The 22,724-nt window shown below is 45.0% G+C and overlaps 1 protein-coding gene across 1 annotated transcript in view; it reads left to right on the forward strand.

The window, feature by feature from the left end:
* rev1 (REV1 DNA directed polymerase) overlaps positions 1–22,724 on the forward strand; it is a 209,009-nt gene that overhangs the window by 138,150 nt on the left and 48,135 nt on the right. Inside the window, exons 14-15 of the mRNA XM_038817781.1 lie at positions 89–261; positions 18,989–19,091. Coding sequence (XP_038673709.1) covers positions 89–261; positions 18,989–19,091 — 276 coding nt within the window. The remainder of the gene's footprint in view (positions 1–88; positions 262–18,988; positions 19,092–22,724) is intronic.

Raw genomic sequence — 22,724 nt, forward strand, 5'->3', positions numbered from 1 at the left:
AAACTTTGCTTCTGCTTGTGATGTGCAAGTAAATTTTGTGTACGAAAAGTTTGAATAGTAATATTCTTCATGTCTTTCCCTCTTTCAGACTAAAGAGGCTGAGGTGTTTCTTCTCAACCTTGCAGAGGAGATCCAGCGACGACTAGAAATGTCTGGAATGAAAGGGAAACGTCTAACTCTTAAAGTAATGATGAGAAAAGCTGGTGCACCTACAGAACCGGCTAAGTTTGGTGGACATGGAATCTGTGACAATGTCACCAGGTATGGTGAATTACAAATGGTAATTTCTAAAACTAGATCCATTATGAAATGCTGATTAGATAGGCATCATAAAGTTAAATTTAAAGATAAGCTACTTTAAATTCTAAATCAATCCAGCAGCTTACTTGAAGATTGAAATTAATGCAGACTGTAAAGCTAAATGAGTCTTGAATTATTCTTATTGCTGTTAAACCTGTCAGCCATTAGAATAACTATTTCTGCTGTTCATAACAATTAAACTGGATGAAGGTCAGCATACCCTGTCATTTTGTTCGGTCAATCATCTGTTCTCCTCTGATTCTGACTTGCTCACAACTATCAAGCCAAAGTATGCTGTATAATTATGAACACAGAATGATGTAGGTTGGAATTATAGATTTTAAAAAGTATATGTATGAGGGATTATTGTGTGGAAAGAGCTCAAATTATCATAGCCCTTGCTACAAACTGTTCCCTGATTGCAATTTGAGAATATTTATATAAAATGGTAATTTTTCAAGACCTGCAATACCATATGAAATGAATTCCAATCTCGTATTGTGTTACCTGTTGGATGTAGGGGTTTAAGATGATTTACTGCCCCAGAAAATGTCAGAAAAACACGAAAGGTGAATCAGTGCAGCTCCTATAAAGCTCCCCAAAGACCATCTCAAAAATGGTTTGTGTGGGACAGCACAGTGGCGCAGTGATTAGCACTGCTGCCTCACGCCACTTAGGACCGGGTTCGATCCCCTTCCCGGGTCATTGTCCATGTGAAGTTTTCACATTCTCCCCAAGTCTGCATGGGTCTCACCCTCACAACGCAAAAAGATGTGCAGGATAGTTGATTTGGCCATGCGAAATTGTCCCTTAATTGGGAAAAAATAATAATTGGATACTCTAAATTTATAATTTTCAAAAATGGTTTGTGTGGTGTAGAAAACGTAAGTGGTGGATGAAAAATATGCAAATTTCTCAGATGTGTTTCAGTGATGTATGAGGAACTTAAAACATCTGAAAATTCTAGTTTGAACAGTGTCGCTTGAGGCAATCATTCAAATGTGTTCCTACTGAGTTGAGGGTTAATTGAAAAAAATCATGAGTACTTTCTGTATTCTGCCAGAAGTTTAGATATATTTTGGAATCATATTGTGACATTAGGGTGGTACGGTGGATAGCACTGCTGCCTCACAGCGGCAGTGACCTGGGTTCAATTCCGGCCTTGGGTGGCTGTGTGGAGTTTGCACATTCTCCCTGTGTCTCCCTGGGTTTCTTGCAGGTGCTCTGGTTTCCTTCCACAGTGCAAAGATGTGCAGGTTAGGTGGATTGGCCATGCTAAATTTCCACATAGTGGCCAGGATTATGTGGGTTAGGTGGGGTCTACGGGGTTGCAGGGATAGAGCGTGAGCCTGCTTAAGGTGGTCTTTCAGAGGGTCTGTGCAAACATGAAGGGCCAAATGGCCTCCTACTGCACTAAGTATTCTGTGATTCTATCCTAATCTGTAACAATTTGACAAGATGAATGAACTGATGACTGATGTTTTCTTGGGTTTGGTACGTTTCGGCGTGGCCGATTCGGCGTGGCCAGTTCGGCGTAGCCGATTCGACGGAGGAATTTTTCGGCAGAGGGACGTTTCGGCGTCAAATTAGTTATAGTCGCAAAATGTTTTCTTGTATCTTTTCCTTCCAGCCGCCTCAGATATCGTGTTTGTGCACCAAACCGGGTCTCTTAAAGAAAGGCACCAACATTAAACTCTTAAAGAAAGCCGGTGTTACTGAAAGTATTGAAGCAGCTGCCCAGTGATCTACACTGCTGTCTGACTTAACACATTGTGTAAAGTCACAATATCTTCAGTAACACCGGCTGTATAAAGTCAGACCCGGTTTGGTGCTCCACGGGGGAGCTTATGGACCCAACTGTCAGTTGTGTCAATTTCAGCGGCCGGCTCACTTTGATCCGGAGAGGGAAGCTGCTGTCTCACTGAAGCAATCAGCGGCCGCTGAAATTGACACTGCCGGCTGCTCTCTCCCTCCAATCAGAAACATTAAAACTTAAAAGTTGGATTGGAGAGAGAGAGCAACCGGCAGTGTCCATTTCAGCAGCCGCTGATTGCTTCAGTGAGAGAGCAGCTTCCCTCTCCGGCCGCTGAAATTGACACTGTTTTAATTAGATCCACGATGGGGGTTTTAAATTTATTTAAAAATCTATGCTAGCGCTTCCCATTGTGAGTCGACGGGGGTCTGACCTCTCCCCCCGCCCCCAGTAGACTCTCAATGGGAAGCGCTAGCATAGATTTTTAAATAAATTTCCGTCCCTCCGCCGAAAAACACCTCCGCCGAATCGGCCACGCCGAAACGTCCCATTCCAATCGGCTACGCCGAACTGGCCCCGCCGAATCGGCCACGCCGAACTGGCCACGCCGAAACGTCCCATCCCCTGTTTTCTTATGCCAATTTAATTGGTTTTGCTATTCCTATTTTAAGTGTGGATACAGAAAATAATCAAGAGGTCAGAATAGGATGCGTTTTTTTCAGAATCCAAAGGATGAGAACTAGAAGCTAGATCTATACAAAGCCCTGGATAGGTCATGCCTGGAGTACCATTTATTCAGTTCCGGACACCACATCTGTGGAAGAATGTATTGGCCTTGGAAGAAGTGCCACGTAGATTTACCGGAATGAAACCAAGGATTAAATTATGAGACAAGAATGAAGAGACTGGGATTATATTTCCAGGACTTTAGAAGATATGGGGTGATAAGATATTGCAGGCGTATTTAGAGTAAAACTTGCAGCAGATGGGGAGTTTTAGGTTAGGGGACATATCCTAAAATTATAGTTGGTCCTTTGAAGATTTAAGTTCAGAACCATACTGTATGGAAAGGGAGAGGTGAAATGTTTGAATCTCTATTTTTCAAATCGGGAGACCGTGGCATATTGGTAATGAGACTGGACGAGTAATCCAAAGGCCCAGGCTAATGCTGTGAGAACAGTTTCAAATCAATTACACACATTCTGGAATTAAATACCAGTCTCGATAATGGTAACTATGAAACCATCATTGATTGTTGTAAAAGCTAATTTGGTTTACTAATGCCTGTCGGCTGGCCTTACCTTATCTGGACTACATGTGACTCCAGACTCCCAGCAATGGATTGACTCTTAAATGCCCTCGTGAGCAACTCAGTTGTATTAAACCACTACAAAGCCAAAGAAGAAAATTGGATGCATCACCTGCCATCAACCTAGTCACTGGAAACGACAACAGCATATCCAACCCTGCAAAGTCCTCTCTATTAATCTCTGGGAGTTTGTGCCAAAATTGGGAGAGCTGTCCCACAGTCCAGCAACATTGTGACATTGTGTGGATGGTATGGTTTGATGAATAGGATTATGTCCCAATCACCATTGCATCTTATGTCCCGTCCAACCAACCAGAAATGGCAACACAGTGGTATACTGCCCTTGGAGTATTAAGAACAGAGGACACAGGAGCAGCTATTAAGTAGGCTATTGGCCCTTTAATTTTGCTTCTCCATTCAATAAGCTCATGGCTCATTTGATTATAGTCTCAACTCCATTTTCCTATCTGTCCCCCACAATGCTTGCCTTGACTTGCTTTTCAGAAATCTAACTTGGCCTTGAATAAGTTCAATGATCCAGACTTCACTGCCTTCAGGGCAAGATGAGGGCAGTGTAGTTAATGTAGATGAGCACAGTGCAGTGAATGTAGTCTACATGGACTTCAGTAAGACATTTGACAAAGTGAAGTATGGGAGACTGATCAAGAAGAGCCCATGGTGATCCAGGGAAATTTGGCAAATTGGATCTAAAATTAGCTTAGTGGCAGGAGGCAGAGGGTGTTGGTCAAAGGCTGTTTTTATGACTGGGAGTCTGTGTCCAGCAGGGAAGCCTGCAGGGATTGATGCTTGGTCCATTGCTGTTTGTAGTGTACTCTAATGATCCAGATGAGAATCTCGGTGATATGATCAGTAAGTTCACTGATGACATGTAATTTGATGTTGGGTTAATAGCAAGGAGGAAAACCTTAGATTACAGGACGATATAGACGGGCTGGTCAGATAGGCAGAACAGTGGCAAATGGAATTTAACCGTGAAAAGTTTGAGGTGATGCATTTTGGGAGGACTAACAAGGCAAGGGAGGATGCTAGGAAGTACAGAAGACCTTCGAAATCTTTGGGTGCAAGGCCATAGATCCCTGAAGGCAACAGGACAGATAGTAAAGGTGGTTGAGAAGGCGTATGGAATAATTTACTTAACCGAGGAATAGAATATATGAGCGAGAAGATTATGATTGAGCTGTATAAAACGCTTGTTTGGCCACAGTTAGGTGTGCAGTTCTTGTTGCCCAGATGGATGTGATTGCACTAGAAAGGGTGCAAAGGAGATTCGCCAGGATGTTGCCTGGTCTTAAGAGTTTTGGCTATGAAGAGAGGCTATTTAGGCTGGGGTTGTGCTCCTTAGAGCGGAGAAAGCTGAAGGGGGATCTGATTGAGGTGTACAAAATTATGAAGAACGTAGATAGGGTAGCTAGGAAGAACATTTTCCCCTTAGTTGGGGGGGGGGGGGGATAATCAGGGGGCATAGCTTTTGCGGATTTGAGGATAAACCTTTTACCCAGAGGGTGGTGGGAATCTGGAACTCTCTGCTTAAAGGGTGGTAGAGGCGGGAATGCTCAACATTTAAGAAGCATTTAGATGAGTACTTGAAACACCATAAGCATAAAGGGCTATGGACCAAGTGTTGGAAGATGTGATTAGAATAGATAGGTGCTTGATGGCTGGCAAAGACATGATGGGCCGAAAAGCCTTTTTCTTTAATGTAAAACTCTATATGTCTCTAAAGTATACTATATAGCCACAATCTGCAACCTCATGGTCCATCATATCCCTCTCCATACCATTAGCACTAAACTGGGGGATCAACCCTGGTTCAATGAAGAGTGCAGGAGGGGATACCAGGGACAGCATCAAGCATACATAAAATGAGATGTCAACCAACTGAAACTTTAACACAGCTCTGCCAAACAACAAATGCATCATGTGATTGACAGAACTAAGCAATCTTGCAACCAATGAATCAGTTCCAAGCTCTGCAGTCCTGCCACATCCATTCATGGATGATGGAGGACAGTTTGTTTTGATAAATTTAGAGTACCCAATTATTTTTTTTCTAATTAAGGGGCAATTTAGCGTGGCCAATCCACCTAACCTGCACATTTTTGGGTTGTGGGGGTGAAACCCACGCAGATACGGGGAGAATGTGCAAACTTCACACGACAGTGACCCGGGGCCGGGATCGAACCCGGATCCTCAGCACCGTAGGCAGCAGTGCTAACCATTGCACCACCATGCCGCCCTGATGGAAGACAGTTAACTGGAGGAGAAGGATGCTCCACAAATATCCCCATCCTCAATGATGTATAATACATCAGTGCAAAATGCAAGGCTGACACATTTGCAGCCATCTTCAACCAGAAGTGCTGAATGGATGATCCATCTCGACCTTCTGAAGTCCCAGCATCACAGATGCCATTCTTCAGTCAATTCGGTTCACTCCACATGTTATCAAGAAATGGCTTGAGGCACTGGATTCTGTAAAGTCTATGGTACCTGACAACATTCCAACAAAATACTGAAGACTGCTCCAGAACCTATTGTGCCCCTAGCCAAGCTGTTCCAATACAGTTAACAACATTGGCATCTGCCTGGCGCTGTGCAAAGTTTTCCAGGTATGTCCTGTCCACAAAAAACAGCAAATCCAACCTGACCAATTACTGCCCATAAATGTACACTTGATCATCAGAAAATTGATGGAAAGTGCCAATACAGTATTATCAAGCAACACTTAACAATAACCTGCTCACTGATGCTCAGTTTTGGTTCCGCCAGCGCTACTCCACTCCAGATCTCATTTCAGCCTTGATCCACACGTACCAAAGTGTTGAACCCCAAAGATGAGGTGAAAGTGAATGCCCTTGACATCAAGGCAGCACTGACTGAGTGTGGCTTCAAGGAGTCCCAGCAAAACTGGACCCGGGTCCCCAGGAGGCCATATTTGGGGTGTCGGACCAGCCAGGGTTGGAAACCGGTGCGGAGGCAGATATCATGGCCTTCGCCTCGTTGATCGCCCGAAGGCGGATCCTGCTGGGATGGAGAGCAGCCTCTCCACCCTGTGCCCTGGCGTGGCAGGGGGACCTGTTGGATTACTTGACCTTTGAGACGGCTAAGTTCGAACTGAAGGGAATTTCGGAGGGGTTCTACAAGTCATGGGCACTATTTATTATGCACTTTCAAGAACTGGATAACATCGAACATTAGTTTGGGGGGGGGAGGGGGGGCTGTGTATATTAAGGATGACTATGGGTAATCCCAGATTCCTTTTTGTCATTTGTTTATGTAAACATGCGGGCTGATGTTTGGGGGTTGGTGGGAGGATGGGATCGTTGTTATTGTTATGGGGTTTGACATATTTGTTGCTGATTATAGTTAATTGTTGGTGGGTGTAAATTCAGGATAAAATGTGAAAAAGGAGGAGAATAGAAATATTTAAAAAAAAAACTAAAGTCAATGGAAATAGGGGAAAATTCCCCGAATACCTAGCATAAAGGAAGATAGTTATGCAGGTTAGCGGTCGACCATCTCAGTCCCAGGAAATCACATCTGGTATTCCTCGGGATAGTGTCCTTGGAACAGTGATCTTCAGCTGTTTCATCAAAGACCTTCCCTCCATCATAAGGTCAGCAGTGGGAATGTTCGCTGTTAGTTGCAATATTCTGAACCATTCACCACGACTCAGATCCTGAAGTAATCATTGCCCAGGTCTTGCTAACTATGGACAATTTTCAGGCTTGGCTGATAAATGGCATGTAACATTTGTGCCACATGAGTAGCAGGCAATGATTATCTTAAACAACAAAAACTGTTTCATGTTGTTCCTTTTTGCCAATCACTCTTCACTCCTCACATCCCCCTCCCCTTTTCTACTGTTTACGGGCCCTATCTTAGGCCCTTGTCACCACTGCAGACTCTGACCCCCCTGTCAGTCTCGTCCTGGTGTTTTCTTGTGTGTCTCCCCCGTTGCCCCCCTCCCCCACCCTACTTCCGTCCCTAACTTTTCCTCCCATTTCTGCCTTGTCCCATCCAGTGGTGATCGCACCCTTTCTAAAAGTCGTCCGTTTCTGTCCCCGCAATTCACTTTTTTCATACTGTCCACGTCCAGTAGCTACTCCCAATATCGGGGCTCGAGGGAAGTCTTTTTCAAACTTTTTTCCCAGGGACCCACTTTTACCAACTGCCGGACCTTCGGGACCCATGCTGGCCGACGTTCGCGAGACACCATTATTGCTTACTTCTAATGTGGTAGGTGGGCCTGCTTGATCCTCACAATCTCTCTTGCTTTGTCATTCAATGTTGCATTTCTGCAAAGGACTTCAGCTGACGATTTACATTCTTGCTGCATGCTTTGAAAAACATCAAGAGGTTTGTCTTCGAACTCTCCATGCTTAGTCTTCAAATGCCTTTGAAGATTTAAGGGTTTTAAACTTCATTTGTCAGTACTTCCCTGCATATAACACACATGGGCTTTGCATCCTGATTTGCGTTGGCACAATTAAAGCCATACATCAATAAATCATATTTATACTGCTTTGTTCTCGATTTCAGTTGGTTCTTAATTGTTTGTTCACCAGAGGCCCTGGAGCTCGGGATAGAGCTCACATCAGCACTGCCTTGTCCTACCGTGGACTCTCCTGAGAAGTTCTTTCCAGTAGATTTAGTTGTGAGATCCTGGTCTATTTGTATCTCTGGCCTTCTCTACCTTATTACAAAATGACCCATCTTCAGTTCTTTGCAAACATCCTGTTGCTTCTCAGGAGAGCTTGCTGGAAGCCACAAAATGGAGGAATCTCACCTCTATAATTTTGCACCCAAAGCATTGACGTGCCGGATGCATGACCCCTCTGCCGCTGCATCTGGCAGAAAGACTCCTCATTCATATTTAAAGCCTGGTCGTGGCCAGCATTCATTTTTTCACTTTGAAACTTTATTTCTAAGTCCTAGTTTTTCCAAATTTATAGCTTTTACTGCAAAAAATTAAAACAACTTCAGTTGAACATGTGCATCTTTACATTTACACACAAACTTTGTTTTAACTATATTCCCATTTCTTTACAAATTTAACCAATTGCAGAAAAAAGTACAATCTTGTTTTTACTTTACAAACTCCGACTTTAAGGGAGATGAAGTAACTTGTTAAGCACACACGATGTCACACTATTTCTTACTGGTTCCACTGCATTGCACTATCCAAACATCGCAGTCACCTTCTGCTCCATTTTCATCAAAAGCCCTTCCTGCTTTCCAGAGAGTGTCGACACAAAGTGATGACTGTAGGTTTCTTCCATGTTCACATACGTCAGCCCTATTGATTGGCCTTGGTTAATCAGTATTCTGACAAACCTGGCCTGGCTTCCTCTCACTATATCCACTCTAGTCACAGACCTGACCAGTACTTCCCGTTGTGGGACTGCAAACGGACGTTGGGCCGGTCGTTGAACAGATTGACCATGGAGCCGCTGGTTGCATGCTACTGATCTGTGGCTGAGACGATCCGAGCAGCGTGCAAAGGATGAACAATAGAGCGGAGCTCCAAGCTGGGGCCACCAATGTTAGCATCGCATCCACGTGGACACCCATTAGCCACAGACCCCCCCCACCCACCGCTCTGACCAGCACACACCCAGCCTCGCGCCGCCCACTCCCTCAAACACCGCAACGTATTCTGAAAAGCTGGTTGTGGCAGTTGATTCTTCCCGCGATCGGGAACGCCACATGCGATTCCGCCACAAGCGATTCCTCCACAATCCTCCTGACACCCACCCGCGACCCACCTGCGGGTCGCGACCCTGAGCTTGAAAAACCCGGTTCTAGGATACGCTGTCTCCTTGCGGAGGAAGGTTTTGACTTGTAAATGTCGGAGTTCCTGTCCGTTTGGTAGTTCCAGTCTCTCCATCAGCTCATCAAAGGTCGCAAATCTGTCCCCTATGTAAAAGCCCCTGATCGCTAGCTTCCCCCGTTCTGTTTCCACCTATTAAACATGGCGTCTAGCCTGACTGGTTGGAACCTGTGGTTACCACATGGGGGCCAAGGACACCTCAGTTAAACCAAAGTGTTGTCTCTCCTGGTTCCAGGTTCTTAGTGCTGCTCCTACCACTGGGCTGGGTGTGTGTTTTGCCGGCGGGGTTCTGAGCGCTGTCATGGCGAGGGATCGGAGGGTCGTTCCCATGCAGGACGACTCCTCCATCCTCACCCATTGCATGTTTGGTTCCCTTACCCATCCCCTCACTCTCTTGGCTGTGGCTAGTGATAGTGTTGCAAGTTCAGGAAGGCCAGGCCACCAATGCTGCTTCTTCTCTGCAGTGTTGTCAAGGATTTTTGGATTCTTGCCCCCCCCCCCCCCAACCCACACACACCGACACACAACAAACGCCATAATCATTTTGTCTATTATTTGGGAAGAGATCTTGAGGATGAAGATCGGTATGGATCTAAACGGGAAGAGGAATCTTGGCAGTACGTTCATCTTGATCGTCCGCAGCCTTCGCACTCGGGAAAGCAAGAGTACATCCCAACTCTGCAGGTCCTTTTTAATTTCCTCCACCAGACTGGTCAGATTCCACTTGTGGCTCCGAGTCCAGTCGTAGGCTATCTGGATCCCAGGTAGCAGAATTTGTTTCGGGCTATTTTAAATGGGAGACCTTCCAGCTCTGCCCTCCCCTGTTTGAGTTCACCTGGAAAACCTCACTTTTACACAGTTGAGTTTGTAACCCAAGAAGGCCCTGAACTCTTCCAGAGGCTTCATGATTTTCATGCCGCTCTGCGGGTCCAAGGAGCAGATCATCCGCATAGAGTGAGACACTCTGCTCTTTGCCTCTACTTCGATGCCTTTCCAGCCTCTTGCGTCTCACAGGGCAATCTCCAGGGGCTCAATTGCTAAGGCGAACAGGAGCGGGGACAGCGGGCAACCCTGCCTGGTAACTCTGTGCAACTGGAAGTATTCAGAGCTGGTAGTGTTGGTCTGAATGCTTGCCTTGAGGGCATCGTACAGGAGTTTCACCCGTGAGACGAGCCCCATCCCTAGCCCAAACCGCTCCAGTACCGTGATGAGGTAGTCCCATTTGAGTTTGTCGAAGGCCTTTTCTGCGTCCAGGGAGACAATCATCTCTGGTTCTCTCCCCGGATGGCTTCAGTATCAGCTGGCATCTGATGTTGCAGTTAGTTGTCTACCCTTACCAAAGCCCACCTGGTCCTCTGCGACCACCTCTGTTATGTAGTTCTCCAGCCTCTTGGCCAGGAATTTGTGAGTATTTTCTCGTCTAGTTTTAGCAGCAAAATGGGTCTGTATGATCCATTTTCCGTTGGGTCTTTGTATTTTTTTGGTTGTATGCGATATGGTGGCCTGAAGGTAGCGTTGGAGGCAAAGTATCTCTTTAGCGACTCTGCGAAGTTCTCCCGTAGATGCGGGTAAGAGTCAGTGTGATTTCTTTATAGAAGTCAGTCGAGAACCCATCAGGTCCCGATGCCTTCCCCAGTTGCATGGAGTAGATACCCACCATGACCTCTCCCAGTCCTATTGGTGCTTCTAGCTCCCTCTGTCGTCCCCCATAACTGGCATGTCCAGTCCATCGAGGAACCGTTACATACCCAAGTCCCCGTCGGTGGGCTTGGAGTTGTACAGTCCCCAGTAGAAGGCTTCAAATGCTTTGTTGACCTTTTTTGTTCGGCTACCAGCCCGTCTGCTGATGTTAACCTGGGCTATTTATCTCGTGGATGCCTGCTTTCTCAGCTGGTGAGCTAGCGGGCAGCTAGCCTTCGCTCCGTGTTCGTAAAAGTCCCCTGTATCTGGCAGATTATGCACTGCCTTCCTGGGGGATGGCAGATTAAAGTCCATTTGTAGCTTTTTCCTCTCCGCCAGAAGCTCAATGATTAGGGCCTTAGAGTATTAGTGGCAAAAGACCTTGTCGGCCAAGAGATCCATGTCCAACTTCCATGTGGAGCGTTGGACACGGCCTGTCTCCGACCTTACATTCATGTAATGTGGAACGAGGTCGGAGATGACAATCGTGGAGTATTCTGCTCTGACTATTTCTGGAAGCACCAATTTCCCCGCTGCAAAGTAGTTGATGCCGGTGTAGACCTTGTGTACTGGTGAGAAGAATGAGAATTCCTTCTCACCCGGGTGCAGGAACCGCCATGGGTCCACTGACCCATTATTCCATAAACGTTCCCTGTTCCCGAGCCATGCCTGTCCTTTTCCCCTTTCTGGGGTTTGATCGGTCCATTAATGGATCCTGTATGCGGTTAAAGTGTCCCCTACTCACATGATAATTGGTGTGTGTTGATGTCTGGGATTTCCGCCATGTTCTCCTTTATAAAATCCATGTCGTCCCAGTTCGGCACGCACATGTTAACCAGGAGTACGAGTGCCATGTCTTGGAATGGCTGACCAAGACGTACCATCCCCCTTGGCCCATAACTGTCTTTGTTGCAGTAAACACCGTCGTCTTATCAAAATAGCTACCCTCCCTAACCCTCGACCCGCAGCAGGAATGGTAGGTCTCCTTACCGCTGTAGGTCCTTCTCTCTCAGGTGTGTCTCTTGGAGGAAGACTACCGTACTTTCCGGACTATAAGCCGCGACTTATTTCACACGTTTCGAACCTCGCGGCTTATACAATGACGCGGCTTATTTATGGATTTTTCCCGCTTTCTTTTCACTAAACCAATGAAATTGCGTAACGGGTCAAGGTAAAACAATGTAACTTTTTAGTTTACTGTTTAGATTAAATCGAGCGCGCTCAAACATCCCATCATTCTGATTACGGTAGTCATTTTGTCACCCTCATCATGGCAAAGACACGGAGAAATGCATATGATGCAGCTTTCAAGTTGAGGGCGATCGATCTGGCTGTTGGAAAAGGAAATAGAGCTGCTGCACTAGAGCTTGGTCTTAATGAGTCGATGATAAGACGTTGGAAACAGCAGCGTGAGAAATTGACTCAGTGCAAAAAGACAACTAAAGCTTTCAGAGGGAAGAAAAGCAGATGGCCCGAACTAGAAAATGAGCTCGAAGACTGGGTCAACATGCAGAGAGCAGACGGCCGAGGTGTTTCAACTGTACAGATCCGACTGAAAGCCAAACAATCGCCACCGCAATGAAGTTTGAGAATTTTAGAGGTGGACCATCGTGGTGTCTCAGATTTATGAGACGTAAAGGCCTGTCCATCAGGGTACGGACGAGTTTGTGTCAGCAGCTCCCTCCCGACTACGAGGAAAAAATTTCAAACTTCCGCAAATTCACTGATGCAATGATAGCAGAGCATTCCATTGGCCCACACAATATCATAAATATGGATGAGGTTCCTCTGACATTTGACCTGCCTCTCACTCGGACTGTCAACAGGAAAGGTGAATCATCCGTCATGCTGAAAACAACTGGGCATGAAAAAACGCACTTCACCTGTGTTCTGAGTTGCACGGCATCGGGAGAAAAGCTTCCACCGATGGTGATTTTTAAACGCACGACGATACCAAAAGAAAAATTCCCTACAGGAATTGTTGTGAAAGTCAACAAGAAAGGATGGATGACGGAAAGCCTAATGCATGAATGGCATACGGAGTGCTACGGCAAGCGACCGGGAGGATTCTTTCACAGGAACAAGGCATTGCTCGTTTTGGACAGCATGAGGGCCCACATAACAGATTCTGTGAAAGAAGCCATCAAGAGGACAAACTCAATTCCAGCTGTGATTCCTGGGGGCACAACAAAGTATTTACAGCCACTCGACATCAGTTTAAATCGTGCATTTAAGGTGGCGCTTCGTGTTCAGTGGGAGGCTTGGATGACAAGTGGGGAGAAATCCTTCACTAAAACGGGCCGCATGCGAAGAGCAACTTATGGTCAAGTCTGCCAGTGGGTCCTGACAGCGTGGAGCATTGTTAAAAAATCCACTATCATCAACGGGTTTCGAAAAGCTGGATTGCTGCGTGTTGAAGAGGGCAGCATGAGCTCAGCGGGAAATTTGCCTCCGGATGAAAGTGATGAGAGCGACAATGAAAACAATCCAACATCGGATGAAGCAATTCTGAGGCTATTCAACTCTGACACTGAAGGAGATGACTTCAGTGGTTTCAGTGCACAAGAGGAGGATAGTGACTCTGATCACCTGGGTTGGTGATATCTTGATTACGATCAGTAATAAAATACTTCTTTTTACACATGATTTATTTATTTTTAATGTTTCAAACTGATGATTCTATGTTAATCTTAAGAGCTTAATCGGATTGATTTCGCTCCACAGTGACCAATGACTTTCTTGGTAGGCTATTCTTTACCGCTAATTTTTTATTTTTGTTACAAGCCGTATTTCGTTAAAGCCTGTGTAAAGCTCATTTGTTTCAATGTACCGGTAAGCACCTGCGGCTTATATACGTGTGCGGCTTATTTATGTTCAAAATAAAAAAAAATTTCAAAATCAGTGGGTGCGGCTTATAGTCAGGTGCGCTTTATAGTCCGGAAAGTACGGTATGTCAGCTTTCTAACTTCTCAGATGGGCGAAGAGTCTGGACCTTTTCACTGGGCCATTAAGTCCCCTGACATTCCAGGTGATAATCCTGGTAGGAGGTCCCACCCACCCTTAGATAACCTTATCCATGAAATTAGCATCTTTCAGGCCAATTGTTTTGGGCCTTTGCATGCAGGGAGCCATCCGCCTGAAATATGTAGAGTAGGCACATCAATTGTGAAGCTAGAAGCTCCAGCCAAGGACGAATCTTCAAAATGTGCAACTGAACATGTGTTTCGCAGAAAGAGTCCCACACCCCAAACAGCAATATTTAAGGAGATCATCAATACTTCAGGTTAGGTGTTGATTCATTTCTACTGGTCTTTGCAATCATAGAAGTGATTGGAGTTGTTTAAAGTTGCTGGATTCCACAGTTAGTGGTGTGACACATGCTGTTAGACTGTGGCCTGACTTCATGGATTCTGCAGAAGCCACTTCCAGACACAGCTGCATTTATATACAGTCCCCTTGGCCTACATACATGACAGGGAAAATGATCAGAAGCAACACAGAGCAGGACAATCTGCTGGAATAAGGTGATGGATTTTTTTTCTCTTTTCCTAACCACAAGGAACATGTGTCAGACATCTCTGCATGTTTACACTTTCAGCAGCTTGTGAATCAGAAGAGACTGTAGGACATGGGGCAAGTGGATTATGTGAGTGAGGATTTGATATGAACATTAGCCTTGACCTACCCCCATGGCTACTCCAATGTTGGCAAACACTATCTCATAAGATCATAAGAAATAGCAGGAAAATGGCTAATTTGATTGTGATCTTCACTCCACTTTCTTGACTGTTCCTCATAACCTTTAACTCCCTTGTTAATCAAAAATCTGTCTAATTCAGCTTTGAATCTATTCAATGACCCAGCCTCCACTGCTCTACATAGAAAATAATCTCAGAAAACCCTCAGAAAAAAATCCTCTTATATCTGTTTTAAATGGGGAGGACCCCTTATTTTTAAGCTGTGCCCTTTGCTTCTAGATTCCCCCACAAGAGAAAACATCCTCTCAGCACCCAGCCTGTCAAGTTTCCTCAGAATTATATATTTTGATAAAATCATATTTCATTATTCAAATTCCGATGAGTTTAGGTCGAACCTGCTGAATCTTTCCTCATTAGACAACCCTTTCATTCCAGGAATCAGCCAAGTGAACTTTCTCTGAGCTGCTTACAATATAAGAATATCCTTCCTTAAGTAAGCAATCCAAAACTGGACAGAGTACTCCAGGTGTGATTGTCTTAAAGGGGGTAAGGAAGTGCAGTTATGCCTGCCTCCAAGCAGTTTGGTGCAGCTGCCTCAAATTGTGCACCACACTGTCTTGCAAGAGAACAGAAAGTGTGTCAGTAAGTGTGGTGCAAATGTTTGGGTGATGTGGCTGTCATGGCTGAATAGCTGACACTGTGCGAACTGTGAGATGTGGTTGTGGAGCTTGCAGAAAATGCTGTGTTTGAGGGCGAGGTGAAGGTATTGAAGTGAGGTATGAATCATAATTGCTTGAAGTTGTTGGTAGGTGAGTAATGGGGGAAGGTATTATGCTAGAGGTGCAGTTGATTGGATGTGGCATGTGCAGCTGCATTCACTAACCTTGACCTCTCATTGAAGGCCACTGAATTTCTTGTTACACTGCATTTAGGTTCCCAGGGATAGACGCCTAGCATTGGCCACCAAGGCCATCTGGACCCACTGCCTTCATAAAGTTTGTCTGAAGGGTATCCTGGCTTCTTGTGCATGAATGACATATCTCCTCCTCCTGCAGCAATAATAATTTTGATTATTGTCACAAATAGGCTTCCATTAACACTGCAATGATGTTACTTGTCGCCACACTCCGGCGCCTGTTCGGGTATACTGAGGGAGAATTCAAAATGTCCAAATTACCTAACAGCACAGGGGCGATTCTCTGAGCCCCGCGCGGGGCCGGAGAATTGGAGCAACCGCGCCCCGACGCTGGTGCGCAATTCTCCGGGGTGCGGAGAATCGGTGCCATTTGTGATGGCGCCTTTGGTGCGGCGCAGGCCGCTGGAATCCGCGGGGCCGCCGATTCCCCAGCCCAGATGGGCCGAGCGGCCACTCCGACACGACGCAGTCCTGCCGGCGCCATTCACCCCTGGTCGCTGCCGGCGGGAACACTCGGGGATTGGGGGAGGGCCTCCGATGGTGTCTGGCCTGTAGACCGGGGCCCAGTGATCGCGGGCCGGCCTCTCTGTCGGCGGGTCTCCTTTACTCCGCCAGCAATGTTATATCCCTGCGCCATTTTTGTGCAGGGCGGCCTGGGGGAGGACGGCCACTGCGCATGCGCTAGCTGGCTCCTGCCCAACTGCACATGTGCGGGACCCAAGTCTTTTACGCGGAGCCAGGTCTCTTGACGCCACGCCGAGACCCGGCTTCCGCAAATCGCGCCACGCCCCTGCCAGCCCCATGGCGGCCCCAGAATGGGGTCTGGGAGCGGGCGCCGACGGCGGAGTAAAACACTCCGGTTTTTACTCCGGCGTCGGCACTTAGACTCCCGTTGGAGTCTTTCGGGACTTGTGGTACAAAACCGGAGCACCCAGAGGAAACCCAAGCAGACACGGGGAGAACGTGCAGACTGCGTACAGACAGTAACCCAAGTCTGGAGTTGAACCTGGGACCCTGGTTCTGTGAAGCAACAGTACTAACTACTGTGCCGTTCCAAAACCCCTATTGCAACATTAGAATATCATGGAGCTCATTCTCTGCCATGTTGTGCCTTTCTTGTGACTTCTCCATGTCGCATTCAATTATAGAATGACCAGCGCCTGCTCCAACCAAAATGCACCTCTTTTTGAGTGCAGAATGACTTCAAGTACTTAGGCTAGTACAAGTTCTCGCTAACCTTTTCACAATTTGGACCCCCCCTGCTTTAATGATCAGCCACTCAACAGTACATTTAGCGATGGCTGCATGCTACAGTCATGTAAATTAGCATGCAATATGCAGTTTGCTTGCTGCCTTTGTTTGCAGCATGAGGTTCAAGTTAATCACTCATTGGGATCCCTGCTCCCATTTTCGCTTGTTATCGAATTTTGAAATTTAAATAGAAATTCAAGCCTTGTTTATGTAACACATTTCAAGTTATTTCCCGTATCAGCCTCCCCGGACAGCCGCCGGAATGTGGCGACTAGGGGCTTTTCACAGTAACTTCATTGAAGCCTACTCGTGACAATAAGCGATTTTCTTTTCTTTCTTCTTCTTTTCTTTCTTATTTACAAGTGTACACCAAGTTACCCAAATAATTTTCTTTCTTGTTTGTGGAACAAATTTGACAATAAATGTAACAAAATGAGATTGCATTCCATCAAATTCCCTCTTCAAATTCTGCGCATTGTTGTTGTGTGTTATGTTTTTGAATGATCACAAATTCATTTTGCTTATTTTAAAGTATAAATTATGGCTTTTTATGTCGCAGCCAGATGCATCAAGTTATTCAACTCTGCCTTGGAGCACTGAAAAACTAACTGCAGAGATAATGCATTAAAGATTCGTCATACTGTAGCCATATAAATACAGTGGCTAACTCACTACCTGCCCCTCCCCCTCCCCACCACCACCAAAGACAGTCTATCATCTCCAAGGCTCAAGTAAAAAGTCATGATGTGGAGATGCCGGTGTTGGACTGGGGTGAGCACAGTAAGAAGTCTTACAACACCAGGTTAAAGTCCAACATGTTCATTTCCAACACTAGCTTTCAGAGCACTGCTCCTTCCTCAGGTGACCCTGATTCACCTGAGGAAGGAGCAGTGCTCCGAAAGCTAGTGTTGGAAACGAACATGTTGGACTTTAACCTGGTGTTACAAGTAAAAAGTGTGATGGAATACTCTCCACTTGCTTGGATGAGTGCAGCTCTAACAACACTCAAGAAGCTTGACACTTACCAAAACAAAAGAACCTACTTAATTGGTACCCATCCACAACGCAGAGTGGCAGCAGTGTGTACCAACTACAACATGCACTGTTTCCCTTGCCAATCTCCTCCTTGACAGCACCTTCCAAATCCACGACCACTACAATCTAAAAGGACAAGAGAAGCAGCCACATGGGAACACCACCAACTGTAAGTTCCCCTCCAAGCGACTCAGCATCCTGACCTGGAAATATATCGCTGTTTCTTCACTGTCGCTGGGTCAAAAATCTGAAACTCCCTCCCTAACACCACTGAGTGTACCTGCACCACATGGACTGCAGCAGTTCAAGAAGGCAGTTCACTACCACCTTCACAAGGGCAATTAGGGATGGGCAATAAAAGCTGGCTTAGCCAGCGGCACCCACATCCAATGAATATTTTTTATCAGGTCAGGAGTGTGATGAAACACTCTCCATGCACCTGGATAAGTGCTGCTCCAACAATATTCATGTGTGTACCATCTGCAAGATGCACAATAGCAACTCACCAATGCTCCTGTGCAGCTCCTTCCAAACCCACCTCTACCACCTAGAAGGACATGGGCAGAAGATGCATGGGGTCATCATCATCTGCAAGTTCCCCTCCAAGTCATATACCATCCTGACTTGAAAATATATCGCCCGGCACTGTCGCTGGGTCAAAATTCTGGAACTCCCTTCCTAGCAGCTCATTGACTTCAGCAATTCAAGAAACAGCTCAACATTACCTTCCAAAGGTAATTAGAGATGGGCGATAAATATTAGCCTAGCTAGCGACGAATGCAAAAGAAATTGTGAAAATAAGGTGCAAAGACTCCTGCTTATAGCAGTGAAACATTTTGACTTAATTATCTTTTTAAAACAATTTTTGGAAATCAAAATTTATTTCAAAGTTGTTTTCCATAATGATCAAAAATACACAAGATCATTTTTGTGATTAGACCGAAAACATTGTGAGAATCTATGGCTTTTAACGATTCGAAAACCTTGGTATCCAAAATAAAATGCTTTACAGTCTTTTTAACTTCATTCTTGCTTCATTATGTTATATTAAGCGTAGACATCTGAGGGAATGGATTTTAAAGTTGGTTTTCATATTTTGAATAACATTGGTATAGATTTTTGTCAGAAGCCAAAATGTGTGTTGCCTGTTTTAGGTTTTTAATCCTAACAATTCCGAATTTGAATTATGCAGAAGTGTAACGTTGGACCACCCAACATGCAGTGCAAAAGTAATTAGCAGAGAAGTACTACACATGTTCCATTTGATGAAGCTGAATGTGACAGATATGAGAGGGGTGAGTTTGAATTTCTAGTTTAAAATTGGGCACCACCATTTAAACAATTGAATGTCATTGCTATGAAAGTAAAATCTTAATTATTTCATATTTTTTAGCGGAATCTCCACTTGTGCTGCTGGATTGTGAAAAGTTGATTTAACTGCATAAGATTTGGGAGCCCGATAATAGAATCCCAGAATCCATGTTGAAAGATCAGTGTTATGGTCACGCATTTTGCAGTTGACGTTTCTATAGCTTATGCTTACAAAATTATTAAGAAAATGTTTCCACTGGGAGAAGGATTGCTAGCCAGATGACAGTGATTAGAGGTGATTGGCAAGGGAAACAGGCAGCATGAAGAATTTTTTCTTTACATCGCGAGTTATGATCTGGAATGCACTGCCTGCAAGCATGGAAGCAGGTTCAACTGTAACTTTTAAAAAGGAAATTATGCTTGAAGGAAAAAATGCCACGCTACGGTGAAAGGATAGGGGAGTGGGACTAATTGGGTAGGTCTACCAAAGAACCAGAACTGGCACAATGGGCTGAATAGCCTCTTATTGTGTTATCATTCTATGATTCTGATTTTATGTTAAGTAATATTTTAAATGTTCTATTATTTAACTACAATTTATGTGCAGATTTATTTGTATAGGCTGTGTGAGAGAAATGTCTGTCTTCATCAACCAGCAATGGATAAAACGAGCATTTTCTTGGAACCATTCAAAAACATTTACTTCACTATCTTTGATACATATTGATAAATTATTTCAGTGGCCTTGTATATTTATCTCACACTCATCAACCTCCTTGCACAAGATCTGGCTTATCATGAACAGCAAAATAGGTGACCATTAATATTTAATTTGTTTTAAATATTCATATGCAAAGTACCTTCATATATTCTAATCGAGATGATATACTTGGGTACTGCCACCCAATATGATCCTGCAATGGCAGAAAATACTGAGCAATCTCAGCAGGTCTGACATAATCTGTGGAGAGAGAAGGGAGCTATCGTTTTGATTCTGGGTGAATTCTTTGTCAGAGCGTCATCCAGACTCGAAACATTAGTTCCCTTCTCTGTCTACAGATTCTGTTAGACCTGCTGAGATTGTCCAGTACATTATGATTTTGTCCCTAACTGCCCTCCATTTCAGAATGGCATTGGAGAGTCAACTACATTGCTGTGGATCTGGAGTCACTTATAAGGACAACATATTTCATTAGTGAACCAGATGGGTTTTTTTACAATAAACAATGCTTTCATTGTTATCATTAGACTTTTAATTCCAGATTTATATTGAATTCAAATTTTCCCCCATAGCAGGGGCTCCTGCTTTACAACCTTCTCCAGTGGCCCTATGGTCAGCACAAATAACAAGGCAGACAGGGGGCAGCCTTGCCTGGTCCCTCTCTTGGATGGATCACCAATCCATCCAATGGCCATTTCTGAAAAGCTTGATCACATTCTGCAACTTTCATACATTAATGGAAGTTCTCCGATCTAAAGCCATTCGTTAGCACTGCCACCAAAGGCTGATGATACATCACCTGAATCCATTTTTCACAGTAACTTTATTGCATTGCTAATGTAAGCCTACTTGTGACAATAACAATTATTATTGTTATTTAATATATAACAGGCGCCGGAATATGGCGACTAGGGGCTTTTCACAGTAATTTCATTGAAGCCTACTTGTGACAATAAGCGATTGTTATTATTCCATGGTGCATTACCTCACATTTGTCTGGATTAAACTCCCATCTGCCATTTCTCCGCCCAAGACTCCAACCAGTTTATATCCTGCTGTACCCTCTGACAATCCGCAACTCCACCAATTTTTGTGTCATCTGTGAACTTACTAATCAGACCAGCTACATTTTCTTCCAAATCATTTATATACACCACGAACAACAAAGGCCTGTGGAAAGCCGCTAGTGACAGCCTTCCACTCAGAAAAGCACCCTTCTACTGCTACCCTCTGTCTTCAGTGCCCAAGCCAGTTCTGTATCCATCTTGCCAGCTCTCCTTTGATCCCATGTGACTTCACCTTTTGTACCAGTCTACCATGAGGTACCTTGTCAAAGGCTTGACTGAAGTCCATGTATACAACATCTACTGCCTTTCCCTCATCTATCATCTTTGTCAATTCCTCGCAAAACCCGATCAATTTAGTGAGGCACGACCTCCCCTTTACAAAACCATGCTGTCCATCGCTAATAAGTCCAGGTGTTTCCAAATGTGAGTAAATCCTATTTCGAAGAATCTTTTCCAATAGTTTCACGACCACTGACGTAAGGCTCACCAGCCTATAATTTCCAGGATTATGCTTGCTACTCCCCAGTCCTCCGGAACTTCACCTATAACTAATGAGAATACAAAGATTACTGTCACGGCCCCAGCAATTTCCTCCCTTGCCTCCTGCAGTATTCTGGGGTAGATCCCATCAGGCCCTGGGGACTTATCTACTTCAATGCTTTTTAAGATGCCCAACACCTCTTTATTAATATCAACATAACTCAGAATATCTACACACTCTACCCTGTACTCCTCATCCACCAAGTCCTTCTCTTTGGTGAATACTGAGGCAAAGTATTCATTTAGTATCTCTCTGGTTCCATACATAGATTCCCTCCAATATCCTTGAATGGACCAACCTTTTCTCTGGCTACCCTCTTGCTCTTTACATATGCATCAAACACCTTAGGATTTTCCTTAATATTGTTTGCAATGACATTTTATGACCCCTTTTAGCCTTCCTAACTCCTACCTTAAGCTCCTTCATACTTGATTTATATTCTTCAAGGGCTTCATCTGTCCGAAGCCTTTTAGATCTTACGCATGCTTCTTTTAATTCTCCTAGTCTTGCAGTTCTCCCACAGAATAGCAGAATGGGAGTTGACCGAGTCAAAAAGGCTCAAACTCAAATATATAGTAACGGATTCGTCCCTACGCAGGGGGGTATCAAAACGCTATGACAGAGGATTTTTTCCACTTTCTATTGTGCACCATAACACATCTCCCCCATTTAAAATCATATCAGAGGTACCAGAATATCCCTACAACGTTGTTCTCTCAGATGAAAGGTGGTCTCGGTCCTCCAAATTTTCTAGGATTTCTGACATGCCATGCAACTGATTTTCCAGGGATTGAATGCGAGCTGCAGCTGAGGAAGCAACATATCGACATTCATGATTCTTTCCTCTGGGGACTTCCGGTGGCGGTGATGACGTAGGAAGCCACACATTTGGGAGCTCCCATTTTAAACGGACTTTTCGGCTCTTTTTAGAGCCCAAAATGGAAATTTTTCGACGTCTCCCGGTGGGAGTAGGTGTGCTGATCGACTTTCCGCACAGTCCATGACTCGAACGCAGAGTGGAAAGGGGGAAAAAACGGCAGCAGCTCCCCAGAAAAAACGGGGGAATGAATCCAAGATGGCGGCCGGCGGAGCTCCAGAGGAGTGGAAGCAGTGGGCCCAGGAGCAACAAGCTGCTCTCCTGCGCTGCTTTACAGACTTCAAGGCTGAGGTACTGAGCTCGCTGCAGGAAACGAACAGAAGGCTGTCGGAGATTCAGACGACCCAGGGTGCTGCCATCAAGGAGTTGCAGACGCAGGCCAGTGAACGAGAGGAGGAGGCTGTGGTCCTC

The sequence above is a fragment of the Scyliorhinus canicula genome, chromosome 14 (assembly GCF_902713615.1).
Source record: "Scyliorhinus canicula chromosome 14, sScyCan1.1, whole genome shotgun sequence".
Classification (NCBI taxonomy): domain Eukaryota; kingdom Metazoa; phylum Chordata; class Chondrichthyes; order Carcharhiniformes; family Scyliorhinidae; genus Scyliorhinus; species Scyliorhinus canicula.